Source organism: Heterodontus francisci, chromosome 5, assembly GCF_036365525.1.
Source record: "Heterodontus francisci isolate sHetFra1 chromosome 5, sHetFra1.hap1, whole genome shotgun sequence".
In the NCBI taxonomy this organism is placed as follows: Eukaryota; Metazoa; Chordata; class Chondrichthyes; order Heterodontiformes; family Heterodontidae; genus Heterodontus; species Heterodontus francisci.
Window position 1 is genome coordinate 33,473,516 of NC_090375.1, and position 17,207 is coordinate 33,490,722.

At 42.8% G+C, this 17,207-nt stretch overlaps 1 protein-coding gene across 5 annotated transcripts in view; it reads right to left on the reverse strand.

Moving 5' to 3' along the window:
• The window catches only part of LOC137369804 (focal adhesion kinase 1), a 717,355-nt gene that overhangs the window by 356,375 nt on the left and 343,773 nt on the right, over nucleotides 1-17,207 (reverse strand). For all 5 annotated transcript variants that reach the window (XM_068031302.1, XM_068031301.1, XM_068031300.1 and 2 more), the window contains one exon: nucleotides 1,205-1,292. In XM_068031302.1, the coding sequence (XP_067887403.1) occupies nucleotides 1,205-1,292 (88 nt within the window). The remainder of the gene's footprint in view (nucleotides 1-1,204; nucleotides 1,293-17,207) is intronic.

Sequence of the window (17,207 nt, forward strand, 5' to 3'; positions counted from 1 at the left end):
AGAACAAGGGCAGCAAATGCATGGGAACACCACCAACTGCAAGTTCCCCTCCAAGTCACACACCATCCTGACTTGGAACTATATCGCCATTCCTTCACTGTCGCTGGGTCAAAATCCTGGAACTCCTTTCCTAACAGCACTGTGGGTGTACCTACTCCACATGGACTGCAGCAGTTCAAGAAGGCAGCTCACCACCACCTTCTCAAGGGCAATTAGGAATGGGCAATAAATGCTGGCCTAGCCAGTGAAGCCACATCCCAAGAATGAATTTAAAAAAAATTGAGGGATAAATATTGGCCAGGACACAAGCAATAACTCCCCTGCTCATCTTCAAAATAGTGCTATTGGATCTTTTACATCCACCCAAGCAGGCAGATGGGGCCTCTGTTTAATGTCTTATCCGAAAGATGGCACCTCCGACAGTGCAGTACTCGCTCAGTACTGCACTGCTCAGCAACAATTCAGTCACTATTTTATTTGTTCAAATCAGAAGGGGTTGCTAATTTTAACAAATGACTTTTACTCAATTCTATATTTACAAACAGACTGGGTTTTTGATTGAGTAATCTGATTGCATGGTCAAACAGGTTCGAGAGATTGAATGGCCTGCTCTTGTTTCTACATTCCTAATTATGAAAATTAAAGGGCTGGGATTGACTGCAGCAGGGCATGCCCAATCATTTAAGGCCTTTTGCTGCATCCTTCAGCTCAAACATTTTTTTGCTCTGTAAGTTGCTGGAATTGCGAGCTGATAACAATGTGTCGAGGTCAACAAGGCATCTGGGATCTTGTGAATGACAGGACCAACAGAAATAAATAGGGGAAGGACTAAGAAGGAGGGTGAATTATAGTGAGTGAATTCAATGTCAAATTATGTACAGAAAAAGAAATAAAGAGAGGAAAAGAAAGGCCAGAATGAGAGATAGAAAAAAGGGACAATAAGCAAAAAAAATTAAAATTTGATGTTTTTAAAATCTCCAACCATAATTCACAATTTGCAGGAATAAGACTCCATACTTTATTGTTCATTTTCTGGGTCAGGTAGATTGATTGGCAGTTATTAACAATTATTACGACTGCATTTGGGAAAATAACAGCAAGTTGAGCATTAATGCAGATGTTTTCTACCTGTAAATTTATTGAGATCCTAAAATGTCATCCAAACATCCTCAGCCTACATAGAATATTTTGGACAATAACCCACCTGTTGATAAAAGAAATTTAAAGATGGCTTGTCTTCATTGAACTCATTCAGGAAACCTTTTGGTAGATATCTGACTCGTAACTCATATCTGGGAGAAGAAAAGAAAAAATTAAATTAGCGGTTGATCTCAAAGATGACAACACTGTTGAATACTTTTTGATTCACATTTAAGAAAGCAATGTGAAACCTGATGATATTTGCATTTACAAATCCTACACTCTATGTATGTGCGTGGATGATGCATTAAAGATGAACACATGATTTATGGCGATTTACAATAATTACTACCTGCATTTATATAGCGCCTTTAACATAAGAAAACATCCCAAGACGCTTCACAAGGGAGGAATCAGACAAAAACCTGGCAGTGAACCAAAGGACGAGAGAATACATGGGGTGACTAAAGGCTTGATTGAAGAGGTAGGTTTTAAGGAGTGACTGAAAACATAGGTGGTGTGACGACCAAGGCGGCAGGAGTGCAGTCTTTCTCGAGTTGCACTTCTCCACAGGTCACAACATATATTTAAATGTGTACCCAGTTACCGATGCAGCCAATTATATACGCTATTTTAGTTTCAGAATAAAATCCACCAACCTGGTTTCTTTAATAAACAATAAAAGTATGAATTTATTGTAAAACACGACTGAGACAATAAAGATGCAAAGCTTTAACACAGTTTGAAATATGACAGTAAATATATACATTCCATTCTAAATACCCAACACACACACATACCGGTTAAAGGAAAAATAAAGATGCTTTGGCCAAAGTACTTGTTAACTCTTAAAGAAAAAGAATAAGATTGGTTATATTTCAGATGGCATACAGTCTGGTGTATGGGTACACGTAGATGGGTCACTGGAATCTTTTCAGAAGCAGTTTGTTCATGAGACGTCAAGAGGAAGTCTTGCAGAAGCTTCTCAGGAGAAATGCGGCATCAGGCATTAAAGCTATCACATGCCGAAGTTTTTAGCAGGGTTTCTCAGAGAGGTGGAGAAAAGATGAGCTGAGTGTTTCTTTCAGCTGGCTACAAACCCAACTGACTCAAAACAGTATTCAAAAATGAAACCCACTCTTGAGTACCATAAATCTTGACATGTCACTTCTCTTGTAAACTCCTCCCAGAATCAGAAGGCACCTGTTGTTTACTTAGCTGAAGACATGTGACATCCAGTGAATGTTTTTAAACACAGTCCTTCCAATGACCCTTTAAAAAAAAGTCCAGCATCTATGGAATCACTTCAGTCCTCCAAAGAATCCATTTCCACAATTCATCAAAAAATATTAACAAATGGAAACACTTTCATAATAGTGGAAAGGCAGACATTTAGGGGGAAACTCCAGAGCTCAAGACCAAGGTTGGTAGGTAAATTGGCCATTATAAATTGCCCCTAGTATAGGTAGGTGGTAGGGAAATATAGGGACAGGTGGGGATGTGGTAGGAATATGGGATTAGTGTAGGATTAGTGTAAATGGGTGGTTGATGGCCGGCACAGACTCGGTGGGCCGAAGGGCCTGCTTCAGTGCTGTATCTTTAAAAAAAATAATACCTGTATGATTGACGGTATGGCCCCCAAAGGGTAGGGGAAGGGGGCGATGCACAAGAGGCCAGGGTGGAGGATCGCAGAGTTTTTGGAGGATTGTTGGAGGTTTCAGAAATCGAGAGGAGCGAAACACGGAAGGATTTGAACCTAAGGATGAAAATTCTACAACTGGTGCTGGTAGATCGGGAGCCAATACGTCAGTGCACACTGGGGCGATGGGTGATTAGAATTTGTACTTGGTCAGGATACGGCGGCAGAGGTTAGGATGAGCTCCGTTTATGAAGGGTGGAAGATGGGAAGCCGGGAGAGCAATGCAATCGTGGAGTTTGGAGGCAATAAAAACAAGAATGAGGGTTTCAGCAGCAGATAAACTAAGGGAGGGGCAGAGACGCACAATATAACGGAGGTGGAAGCAATCAGTCTTTCTAATGGAGAGGATATGGGATCAGAAGCTTAACTCAACAACAAATAGCACATTGAGGCTGAACTTTCTGGTTCAACCTGTGAAAGTGGACAGAGAGGGAGTGGAATCTATGGCAAAAGAATGGGGTGGAGCTTAGGACAATGGTTCTGGTCTTCCCAATGTTTAATAGCAATAGGGGTGAAGTTCCAGCCTCCCAAGCCCTGCTTATGTCCCAGAGCTTCCCCTCTCAGATGGGAGAGATCAGTAATGTTTCAGCCAGGCAGCTGTCAGATGGGGCACATCTCTCGACGCTTTTTTTTGGGAAGTGGGGGTGGGGGGAAGGTGTGGGAGAAGGGAGCAATTAATGGTGCTGCCCCCAATTGGATGTAACCTATGGTGTTGGAGGTCAACAAGACACTGACCATACATTTCCAGTTCTTCTTAGATATGCAAAATGGGTTGCCCAACATCGCGTGGGGGGGCTACATTACAATTTTTTTCTTACATAGAGGGCCGGTGAGAACATTTTGCAAAGATAAAGGCATTAAAAGTTTATCTTACAATTAATCTAAACAACAAATATACATTTTTGTGAAGAAGCTTTAAATGAGAAGATTAATTTATTGACTTACTTTCTCATCACTATGTTGGACACTGATTTAGTGCGATATCTGGCATTTTTATGCTTGCACAAAAAGTCAGTGTTTGCCTGCACACTTCTTGTAGCTTTGCGGAGTATTCCAGACAGATGTCTATCTATCAGGAGTGATCTTGATCACTCTCTCCCAGTGTCCCCCCCCCACGCTGTGTTTCCCCCCTTTGTGTCGTCCTCGTTCTGTGTCCCCCTCTCTATGTCTCCTCTCTCTGTCCCCCTCCCTCTCTCTCTGCCCCCCCTCCCTCTATATCTCCCCCCCTCCCTCCCCTTCTCTCTGTCTCTCACTCTCTGTCCCCTCCATCCTTCTCTGTCTGTCCCCCTTCTCCTCTCTCTGCCCCTCCCTCTCTGTCCCCCCTCCCTCTCTCTTTCTGTCCCCCCTCCCTCCCTGTCCCTGTCTCCCTCTCTCCCTCTGCCCCGCTCTCCCTCCCTCTCTCGGACTGTCCCCCCGCTCCTTCTCTCTCTGTCTGTCCCCCTTCTCATCTCTCTGTCCCCATTCTCCTCTCTCTGCCCACCCCCTCTGTCCCCCCTCCCTCTCCCCTCTGTCCCCCCTCCCTCTCTCTCTCTGTCCCCCCTCCCTCTCTCTCTCTGTCCCCCCTCTCCCTCCCCCTCTCTCTGTCCCCCTCCACCTCTCCCCCCCGCTCCCTCTCTCTGCCCATCTCCTTCTCTCACTGTTTACCCTCTTCCTCTCGCTCAGTCCCCCGTCTCTCTCTCTCTCCCCTTTTCTCTCTCTCTCTCTTGGTCCCCCTTTTTTTTCTCTCTCTCTCCTGGTCCCCTTTTTTTTTCTCTCTCCCTCTCTCTCTCTCTGTCCTCCCACCCCGCCCCACCCCACCCCACGCCCTTCTCTCTCTTAACAGTTGCAGAGAGCGGGAACTCTCAGCACACAGTTGGTCAATTTTTTAAAAAAACATCACGCTATCAGTTTCACAGCTGACAGCTGCTGACCTCAGGAACAGCCGTTTCCCAACTTCGGGCAGCTTCGAGTTTTTCAAGAAAAGTCGTAACCTGCCAGAAAACCCCAAATCTGTCTGAAGTTGGAAAACCGCTGTTACCAATGTCAGCAGCTGTCAGCTGTGAAACTGACAGATTTTTTTAAAAAGCCAGTCTGCAAGAAGCCAATGGGAAATTTCTCATTTCCAGTCACGGACCCCTGGCGAGGATGAGGAACGGCCTGGGTACAGTTTACATCCGCGGATCAGATGGGAAACTTTGGCAGGCCGAATCCTGGCCCACAGGCCGTATGTTGGACAACCCTGATCTAGACCAACTAGTCCAAAATCAATTATGGCAAATTCTTAGAATCCATAATTCAAGACCAAACTAATTATCATTAAGAGATGCATGAGATAAGGGCAACCAGTATCAATTTATTAAAAGCAAGTCACTTTTGACATATTAAAAGACTTTAGTTTCAAGAAGTGACGGATTGTATAATGCTAATGGATTTTTAGAGTAGATTCAATGAAGTTCCTGGGAGCAAAGGAAAAGGAGTAGGCCATTCAGCCTCTCAAACCTGTTCCACCAAGCAAGATCATGGCTGATCTGTATCTAAACTCCATCCACCAGCCTTGACTCCACATCATTTCATACCATGTAGTGGCATGGTAAGAAAGTTGAACAAAAACAAAATGGTTAATGGACATTACTAAGATTGAAGGGTTGGAAGAAGTGTTCCCCAGGAGTCCATCATATAAGCAAATAATTCGAACTTGTGCTGGAGAGTGGGATGCAGAAGAAGTCATATAAAAAACGCCAATAGCATTTTGAATTTGATAAATAGAGTCAAAGAGCGTAACAGCAAATGGATTATGACAAATTTGTAGAAGATGGTGGTTTGGCCACAGTTGAACTGTATGCATTTTTGAGCACCTTGTTACAGATGATCAATTAAAAACTATAAATTTACCAGGAAAATACCAGGGAGAAAAATGTAGTTCTGAGAAGAACCTCGAGATACATGGACATATTCTCTGGAGCAAAGAAGGCAAAGCAACCAAGAGAATAATTGTGCTTGGATAATAGAGCTATGTAGCATCAACTGTTCATGCTGTATGGCTTCATTCTAAGTCTCAGAGCCCACTGGATTGTTACTGATCTGATGTAGCCAGGTTAGTTAACTGCCTCTAATCACAAGTAAGTCAATGTTCCTTCCTGATTTTGATTCCAATTTTCATTGTCTTGTTTACAGGAACTTTACAGCATCCATGCTTCAGAGCTACATAGAAATATTGAAAGGAAGCAGGTGTGATAGATCGGTGCTATTGTAGGGATTTTCAGCTTTGAATGCAGACCCTGTGTAGTCTTTCATTGCTGAAGTTGCTAAGCTGATTCTCCTCAGTGTGTCTGGTTCACACCTATCTGATGGCAGTTTGCTACCTGGGTAGATGAAGTTGTCCACTGCCTCCACAGTTTTTCCATCAAGTTTAATGTCTTGTATCGCAACAGTTGAGCTGACACCACGGACTTTTGTCTTCACCCATAAAACCAGTGGCCTAAAGGAGCTGCCTCACAGTGCTCATATCTTGACTTGAGGTAATGCCAATGTTTGCAGAGCACTGAACAAGGATCCAATCCATTGCATGACAGAATAAGATTGGAATCACTATTGCAAACAATTGGTTCAGACATTGTTAACATTCATCAGGCAACCTGGATGTCCAGTGATTGCCAGATGAGGAAAGAGCTGGAGCACATATTGGTCTGGAATGGCAACATATCAGATTTATTGAGGTGCAGAAGTACTAGCCAATGCTCCTAATTCATATGTTCGTATAAGCACAGCTATCTGAGAGGCCACAGATATTGTCCTTGGACCGAAATACAGCAAGCAATGGAGTAAGACAGAGAGGTTAGGAGCAGGAATAGGCCACTCGGCCCCTTGAGCCTGCTCCACCATTCAATAAGTTCATGGCTGAACTGATTACTCCACATTCCCACCTACCCCCAATAACCTTTCACCCCCTTGCTTATCAAGAATCTATCTACCTCTGCCCTAAAAAAAAATTTTTAATGGCTGTCCAGGCTGATTCTACACTATCCAGTAGAGTAGCACGTGCATCAAATGTGCTTGCATTGTCACTGATCACCTGTTGGCAAGTTCAAAATTCTCACAGACACATTCTGTGTCATGTGTCATATAAGGTACACACTCAGTTTGAAATCGAGAGGTAATTGTTATTCTTGCAATGAGGAAGTTATGAGCATTGGCTAGTACTTCTGCACCTCAATAAATCTGATATGTTGCCATTCCAGACCAATATGTGGTCCAGCTCTTTCCTCATCTGGCAATCATTGGACATCCAGGTTGCCTGATGAATGTTAACAATGTCTGAACCAATTGTTTGCAATAGTGATGATATATGATAGACAGGACAACTACTACTTGCATTTATATAGCACCTTTAATGTAGCAAAACATCCCAAGGCATTTCACAGCAGTGCTAAACAAAATTTGGCACCAAGCCACATAAGGTGCTATTAGGATAGATGGCCAAAGAGGTAGGTTTTAAGAAACGCTTTAACAGAAGAGAGAGGGGTAGAACAAAAGAGAGGTTTAAGGAATTATAGGGGATGTGCAATAAGTCAGAATTAGGGGAGGGCAGAGATCTTGGAGGGTGTAGAACTGAAGGAGATTCCAGAGATTGGGAGGAGCGAGATCGTGAAGGAATTTGAAAGCAAGGATGATAATTTTCCAAGCAAGTTATTGTTCCAGAGGCAAATAGGCCAAAAGGAGTTTTAAGACAGCCTGATACGGCAGTCATGTCTCCAAATATGACCAGCAAATTAACATCTTTATACATAATTGTAATCCGTGCCCATATGATTGGGATAGCAAAATGCTTACATTCACGTTGGTGGATATCTAATTTACTTACAACTTCGATTTATGTTATTCCCTTTACAGTTAATCCAATTTAATTTGGAATGGCTGTGTCTGTATCTGGGATTACTGGAAATTTGGGGAACACTCCAGAGCAGGGCCTTTTGCATTCTTTGTCTGCTAATCTCATACTCCAGTGCTTTTGTTTCTTGGAAAGCCAATAGCTCTCGCTTTGCCAAAGCAAGAAAATTTACTAGTTAGAACATCAGAGCTTGTTCAATGCAGACTAGGATATAGTATCTTAAAATTAAGATCATTTGTAATTTAATTAATGAGATTATTACATTTGCTTTTAGTTAACTTGATGCACTGATTTGTGTTTTTCCACATGCTTGATTGCTCATTGTCTTGAAATATTCCCCGCATTATTGGAATTTTCTTGGTGAGCATTTTGCCTGCTTCAAAACAATTCTTTCTTTATTCAGTATTATGTTTGTTTCACTATCACCTAATGCAAAGGGGCATTAGGGGGGCGCAGTGGTTAGCACCGCAGCCTCACAGCTCCAGCGACCCGGGTTCAATTCTGAGTACTGCCTGTGTGGAGTTTGCAAGTTCTACCTGTGTCTGCGTGGGTTTCCTCCGGGTGCTCCGGTTTCCTCCCACATGCCAAAGACTTGCAGGTTGATAGGTTAATTGGCCTTTATAAATTGCCCCTAGTATAGGTAGGTGGTAGGGAAATATAGGGACAGGTGGGGATGTGGTAGGAATATGGGATTAGTGTAGGATTAGTATAAATGGGTGGTTGATGGTCGGCACAGACTCGGTGGGCCGAAGGGCCTGTTTCAGTGCTGTATCTCTAAACTAAACTAAACAAAGGAAGATGGTTGTGGTTGTTGGAGGTCAATCATCTGAGCTCCAGGACATCACTGCAGGAGCTCCTCAGGGTAGTGTCCTAGGCCCAACCATCTTCAGCTGCTTCATCAATGACCTTCCTTCAATCATAAGGTCAGAAGTAGGAATGTTCGCTGATGATTGCACAATGTTCAGCACCATTCGCTACCTCTCAGATACTGAAGCAGTCCGTGTAGAAATGCAGCAAGACCTGGACAATATCCAGGCTTGGGCTGATAAGTGGCAAGTAACATTCGCACCAAACAAATGCCAGGCAATGACCATCTCCAACAAGAGAGAATCTAACCATCTCCCCTTGACATTCAATGGCATTACCATCACTGAAACCCCCACTATCAGCATCCTAGGGGCTACCATTGACCAGAAACTGAACTGGAGTAGCCATATCAATACCGTGGCTACAACAGCAGGTCAGAGGCTAGGAATCCTGTGGTGAGTAACTCACCTCCTGACTCCCCAAAGCCTGTCCACTATCTACAAGGCACAAGTCAGATGTGTGATGGAATACTCTCCACTTGCCTGGATGGGTGCTGCTCCAACAACACTCAAGAAGCTCGACACCTTCCAGGACAAAGCAGCCCGCTTGATTGGCACCCCATCCACAAACATTCACTCCCTCCACCGCCAACGCACAGTGGGAGCAGTGTGTACCATCTACAAGATGCACTGCAGCAACCCACCAAGGCTCCTTAGACAGCACCTTCCAAACCCGTGACCTCTACCAACTAGAAGGACAAGGGCAGCAAATGCATGGGAACACCACCAACTGCAAGTTCTCCTCCAAGTCACACACTATCCTGACTTGGAACTATATCGCCGTTCCTTCACTGTCGCTGGGTCAAAATCCTGGAACTCCCTTAACAGCACTGTGGATATACCTATCTCACATGGACTGCAGTGGTTCAAGGAGGTAGCTCACCTTCTCAAGGGCAATTTGGGATGGGCAATAAATGCTGGCCTAGCCAGCGACGCCCACATCCCAAGAATGAATAAAAAAAAAGATCCTGTGATATCCATGTTGTTTTGTAAGACTAATTCAGCTGAGTCACCAAGGAATTGGCTTGTTGCTTCAGTTCCTATTCCAAGTCTGAATACTTCAGTTAAAAGTTGTAAGCACCTATTGCCGGCAAGTTCAATCACATTGGAAAACATTCTGCACTATTCTTAGTCCTCGTATCCCTTAACAGCTGTTTTAAATTCTTCAATCTGACATTCTAATTTTTTTTATTCTTTCATGGGATGTGGGCATCGCTGTCAAGGCCAGCATTCATTGCCCATCCCTAAATGTTCCTGTCCTGAGTGGCTTGTTAGGCCATTTCAGAGGGCAGTTAAGAGTCAATCACATTGCTATGTGTCTGTCGTCACATGTAGGCCAGACCAGGTAAGGACAGCAGATTTCCTTCCCAAAAGGAGATTAGTGAACCAGATGGTTTTTTACAACAATTGATGATAGCTTCATGGCACCATTACTGAGACCAGCTTTCAGTTCCAGTTTACTCATTGAATTTAAATTCCACCAAATGTGGTGGTGGGATTTGAACCTGTGTCCCCAGGGCATTAGCATGGGCCTCTGGGTTACTAGTCCAGTGACATTACAACTACATCAGCATCTCCCCTGACATAACAAATTCATTGACAGCTTAATGCTATATCACATTGCCATTAAATGGAAATGCATTAAAGCTCAGCAGTAGATGCAACCTCAGCATTTATAAACTCTAAAGGCCTGAAGATTCTTTCCACTTTGTCCTCTCCTTTCCTGGCATCAGTGACTCAAAGGAATGTACTTCAAACTTGAGATGGGAGGGGAAAGGAAGAGGAGGGCATCATGTCCAACGCTGGTCCTGTCACAGCCAATATGTTCTTCTGTGTATTTTCTCGCCAGTCACAATTGCTAATGCCGCTCACCACCACCACCACCCTCACCTCCACCCCCATCCCCCTCCTGCCCCCAACCTTCCCTATTTCAGCAATGGCATATGTTATAACTGAGGCAGGAGGAATGCACTGTTAATTCAGTCCCACTTCTCCACAGGTCACAACATACATTTACATCTTCCCACTTACCGAAACAGTCTATGCACTACTTTTCCCCAGAATAAAGCACACCAACCAGGTTTCTTTAATAAACAACAAAATTATCATTTTATTATGAACCAGGTTTTAACTAACAATGAAGTAAAACATACATACAAATTGAAACGCTAAAGCCCCTTATTTATCCTAGCCCTCACACACACAATCGGTTAACTGGTAAAAAAAAAAGTTTTTGTTTACAGCTTTGACAAAGAAATAGAAGGAATGAAAAAAACACTTCAGCTGCAAAGAAGGTATGGAACAAAGTCTTTTGTTTTGGCGAGGTGTCCCAAAGGCGAATCGGTGGCTGTCAATGGGATCATCCTTGAACGATTCTTTCCAGGCAATGTTGATCATCAGTCTGGGTAGGCTTTCCAAGAGATGCAGCACAGAAACTTCAGGAAGCAGCAACAAGAATTTCCTTCGGTCTTAAAGCAGCAATGTAGCAGTAAAGGTTTATTTAAATACAGGAGAAAATAGTAAACACACTTGATGCAGGAATTCTTTTCAAGAAAGATATCAACTCTCTTCTCCTGGCACGCATGCAGCAACTGACTTTTTGTAACTGTTCAAAATGAAACCAAAACTGTTCAGAAGCAAGTCACATGATAACCATAAACCTTGGCCTGTCACTCCTTTGCAAACATTTTTTCCCATGTCAAAAGCACACCCCCTGCTATTTGGACACAGGTGCCTTCCAGTCTGTTTACATTTCACTCAGTCCCAAACCTTCTGTTGACCTTCCTTTTTTAAAAAAAAACAAGTTCAGCAATCTCCAGATGAATCAATGTCCATAATTCAAATGTAAGTTTTTTAAAACATATTTTACAAAATATCTCATTAACACATAATAAACTGTAACTCTGCCACTGGCAACCCAGCTCTCATTAAATAATTTGGTACAGTCCAGCAACAAACCAGCAGCCTTCCTGCTTTGCAATGACTCAGTGCCACACTGAGCAAAAAATTGGCTTGCCTTAAATTCACTTTCAATTTAAGTTTCCATCTATCAGTGAACATTCACATTATGAAACAATTCAACTTTATTTGGATTCCGCTCGGTACAAATTATTCCTTATGCAGGGCGAAGGCAAAACTCATTATATAGATCATTTTCATACTGAGCTGACAGTACTTAGACTGTATTAAACAGCTAATTTTATGCTGATGCCAACTAGTTTTAGGGATGCAACAATATATAAAAGTGGCAGTGTAATTCAGATTACCCAGTGCACAGAATCATAAGATGCAAAATAAATGTCATTAAAATTTAAACTCCTTTACACCATGAAGAGGGTTTTAAAAAAAACTATTTTACTTCTTTAATGAAGTAACCAAAAGAATAGATAAGGTTGTTGAGATTCATGTTGTGCATTTAGACTTTCAAAAGTTGCTTGAGAAAGTACCAATAGACTTGACAGCAAAATTAAAGCCCATGAGATTAAAGGGACAGTGGCAGCATGGATACGAAATTGGCTAAGGGACAGAAAGCAGAGAGTAGTAGTGAACAGTTGTTTATCAGACTGGAGTGAAGTATATTGTGGTGTTCCCCAGGGATCCTTGCTCTTTTTGATAATATTGTAATGACCTGGATTTGGGTACACAGAGCATACTTTCAACGTTTGCTAATGACTTTAAACTCTAAAATGTAGAGAATATCGAGGAGAATAGTAACAGACTTCAAGAGCACAGAGACAGACTGGTGAAATGGAAAATGAAATTTGACAAAGAGAAGTGAGATATATTTTGGTAGGAAGAACGAGGAGAGGCAATATAAACTAAATGGTACAATGTGAAAGGGGGTGCAGGAACAGAGAAGCACGGGGGTACCAATATCCTGGGGGGAAGATTTGCTAGTGCTCTTCGAGGGGGTTTAAACTAATTCAGCAGGGATATGGGAACCTAAATTGTAGTTCCAGTGTACAGAACGTTGAGAGTAGTGAGGTCAGGGATAAGGTTACAAGGACGCACGAGGGCACTGGCAAGCAAGAACTTGGTTTAAAGTGTGTCTACTTCAATGCCAGGAGCATCTGGAATAAGGTGGGTGAGCTTGCAGCATGGGTTGGTACCTGGGATCTCGATGTTGTGGCCATTTCGGAGACATGGGTAGAGCAGGGACAGGAATGGATGTTGCAGCTTCCGGGATTTAGATGTTTCAGTAAGAACAGAGAAGATGGGAAAAGAGGGGGGGGTGTGGCATTGTTAATCAAGGAGGGTATTACGGCGGCAGAAAGGACGTTTGAGGACTCGTTTACTGAGGTAGTATGGGCCGAGGTTAGAAACAGGAGAGGTGAGGTCACCCTGTTGGGAGTTTTCTATAGACCTCCGAATAGTTCCAGAGATGTAGAGGAAAGGATAGCGAAGATGATTCTCGACAGGAGCGAGAGTAACAGGGTAGTTGTTATGGGGGACTTTAACTTTCCAAATATTGACTGGAAATACTATAGTTCGAGTACTTTAGATGGGTCAGTTTTTGTCCAGTGTGTGCAGGAGGGTTTTCTGACACAGTATGTAGACAGGCCAACCAGGGGCGATGCCACATTGGATTTGGTACTGGGTAATGAACCCAGCCAGGTGTTAGATTTAGATGTAGGTGAGCACTTTGGTGATAGTGATCACAATTCGGTTAGGTTTACCTGAGCGATGAGCAGGGACAGGTATAAACCACAGGGCAAGAATTATAGCTGGGGGAAAGGAAATTATGATGCGATTAGGCAAGATTTAGGATGCGTAGGATGGGGAAGGAAACTGCAGGGGATGGGCACAATCGAAATGTGGAGCTTATTCAAGCAGCATCTACTGCGTGTCCTTGATAAGTATGTACCTGTTAGGCAGGGAGGAAGTTGTCGAGCGAGGGAGCCGTGGTTTACTAAAGAAGTTGAAGCGCTTGTCAAGAGGAAGAAGAAGGCTTATGTTAGGATGAGACGTGAAGGCTCAGTTAGGGCGCTTGAGAGTTACAAGCTAGCCAGGAAGGATCTAAAGGGAGAGCTAAGAAGAGCGAGGAGAGGACACGAGAAGTCATTGGCGGATAGGATCTTTATGTCGTCATTGTCGACAGGAATAGTGCCGGAAGACTGGAGGATAGCAAATGTTGTCCCCTTGTTCAAGAAAGGGAGTAGAGACAGCCCTGGTAATTATAGACCTGTGAGCCTTACTTCGGTTGTGGGTAAAATGTTGGAAAAGGTTATAAGAGACAGGATTTATAATCATCTTGAAAAGAATAAGTTCATTAGCGATAGTCAGCACGGTTTTGTGAAGGGTAGGTCGTGCCTCACAAACCTTATTGAGTTTTTCGAGAAGGTGACCAAACAGGTGGATGAGGGTAAAGCAGTGGATGTGGTGTATATGGATTTCAGTAAGGCGTTTGATAAGGTTCCCCATGGTAGGCTATTGCAGAAAATACGTAAGTATGGGGTTGAAGGTGATTTAGTGCTTTGGATCAGAAATTGGCTAGCTGAAAGAAGACAGAGGGTGGTGGTTGATGGCAAATGTTCATCCTGGAGTTTAGTTACTAGTGGTGTACCGCAAGGATCTGTTTTGGGGCCACTGCTGTTTGTCATTTTTATAAATGACCTGGAAGAGGGTGTAGAAGGGTGGGTTAGTAAATTTGCGGATGACACTAAGATCAGTGGAGTTGTGGATAGTGCCGAAGGATGTTGTAGGGTACAGAGGGACATAGATAGGCTGCAGAGCTGGGCTGAGAGATGGCAAATGGAGTTTAATGCGGAAAAGTGCGAGGTGATTTACTTTGGAAGGAGTAACAGGAATGCAGAGTACTGGGCTAATGGGAAGATTCTTGGTAGTGTAGATGAGCAGAGAGATCTTGGTGTCCAGGTGCATAAATCCCTGAAGGTTGCTACCCAGATTAATAGGGCTGTTAAGAAGGCATATGGTGTGTTAGCTTTTATTAGTAGGGGGATCGAGTTTCGGAGCCACGAGGTCATGCTGCAGCTGTACAAAACTCTGGTGAGACTGCACCTGGAGTATTGCGTGCAGTTCTGGTCACCGCATTATAGGAAGATGTGGAAGCTATGGAAAGGGTGCAGAGGAGATTTACTAGGATGTTGCCTGGTATGGAGGGAAGGTCTTACGAGGAAAGGCTGAGGGACTTGAGGTTGTTTTCGTTGGAGAGAAGGAGGAGGAGAGGTGACTTAATAGAGACATACAAGATAATCAGAGGGTTAGATAGGGTGGATAGTGAGAGTCCTTTTCCTCGGATGGTGATGGCAAACACGAGGGGACATAGCTTTAAGTTGAGGGGTGATAGATATAGGACAGATGTCAGACTACTCAGAGAGTAGTAGGGGCGTGGAACGCACTGCCTGCAATAGTAGACTCGCCAACTTTAAGGGCATTTAATGAAAATGGAATAGTGTAGGTCAGATGGTTTCACAGGTCGGCGCAACATCGAGGGCCGAAGGGCCTGTACTGCGCTGTAATGTTCTATGTTCTATGTAGGTACACAAATCTACAAAGATGGCAGGCCAAATTGAGAAGGCTGTTTAAAAAATTAGGGGATCCTTGGCTTTATTAATGGAGACATAAGTACAAAAGCAAGGAAGTTATGATAAACCTTTGTAAAATATTGGTTAGGCCTCAGCTGGAATATTATTTTCAATTCTGGACACCACACTTTAGGAAGAATATCCAGGCCTTAGAGAGTGTGCAGAAGAGATTTACTAGAATGGCACCAGGGCTGAGGGACTTCAGTTATTATGTAAAGGGATTGGAGAAGCAGGTGTTGTTCTGAGAGCTGAGAAAGTTAGAGGAGATTTACTAAAGGTGTTCAAAATCCTGAATGGTTTTGATGGAGTAAATAAGGAGCAAATGTTTCCAGTGGTAGAAGGATTGGGAACCAAAGGACACAACTTTAAAGTGATAGGCTGAAGAACTAGACATGACATGAGGAAAAATAAATTTCAAGCAGTCAGTTGTTGCAATCTGGGACTCACTGCCTAAAAGAGCACTGGAAACAGAATCAATAGTAACTTTCAAAAGGGAACTGGATAAATACCTGAAAGGAAAAAAATTACAGGGCTATAAGGACACAGCTGGGGAGTGGGACCAATTGGATAGCTCCTTCACAGGTCCGATGGCTGAATGGGCTCCTTTTGTGCTGCATCATTCTGTGGTAAAATCCTAGTTTTCATTGAGTTGCAGATCAGTAAACCCAATTGCCTCCTGAATTTAACAAAAAGCTTTTCCTTTTTCAAAAAAATTAGCGGGTCCACAGGTACACGCACATTGCATGCATGATGTTAACATCTCAGATATGATCTGTGGACCCGATTTTCTACAGGACAAGGAATGGAGAGCATGGAAACAAAGCATCTAACATTCACACAAGTGAACAACTCCAATTTCCACATTTTGAGTCACCAATGTTGCAGACTTATGGATTGTACACAAGCTGCATCGTTAAAAAATTGGATTTCAAAACTGACTATTTCAGATTTACAGAATGCTGTCTGGTTATACTGCATTTATGATCATGCTATCGCAGATGGTAGACAGTTATTCACTCTATCAAAAAGGCTTCCAATTACTCCTAGAAGTACACAGGTTTTTAAGTAGTAATTTATTTACCGATATTTGATAGTCATTTCATGCTCAATATATAAGAAACTTTCATATTAAACAGAATTAGAAAACCCTAAGCCAAACCATAGAGAGGTTAAAAAAGGCATGTTCGAACAGAAGTAGTACCAAAAATGTTAGATCAGGATGATCTCTGGTAGGGAGCGCCTGTCACCCCTAGTTGGTCTGGTCTACACATGTAGTTAGTTGGCTCTTAATGCCCGATGGATGGACAATACACTTTACTTTCACAGTATGTTCTTCATTTCAAGAACATACAAATATGTCAGGCTCAGAATCTATTAAATCATGAACTAACTAAATCATGCATCCTGACCAATTGCATTGAACTTACGAATGCCACGAAAACGTGTATTGCAGGCAACTGTTCTGCATATAGAATAGTGAAACCAATTGTAAATGAAAAATATTTTATTTCACTCTTGATTTAAATGGGTTGACATAAATGTAGTCTACAGATTATGAATTAATTTTCATTCAGCTGAACTCAAATTGTTTTCCTGTATTAAGATTTAATTAACAGTCCAACGAATCCACCACAGATTATCAGTATCGACAATGGGTGGCACATGAACTTGCAGGGATGGAACCCAATCAATTTGAAATCTCTTGGCATCAAGATAGAGTATCAAGAACTCACCATTTGCTTTGCTGTTTTAGGCTGTTAATAGAGGCACAAACATTATAGTTCGATAACTGAGTCTTGCAGGGGTGTTACAATTGTCTTTAGCATCCCAGGCTCGGAAGGAAAAAGTTGGCCAGGGCCAAATGACCAGTATTCCTAGTAACTAACCAGTGATCCATGATGGACATGTGCATGTGTGGACATGTGAATGAGGATCAGAATGTTCCTGGAGTCCATTAGTCCGCTAGCATTCAGCAGCTGGACATTTATGTGAAGAATCGTCGCTTACGCAAGGTACAAGAATCCAACTTGCATCTTTGAAACTGTGCTCCAAAATGGAGTTAAAACTTTTAGATAGGCAAAGTGTGAAAG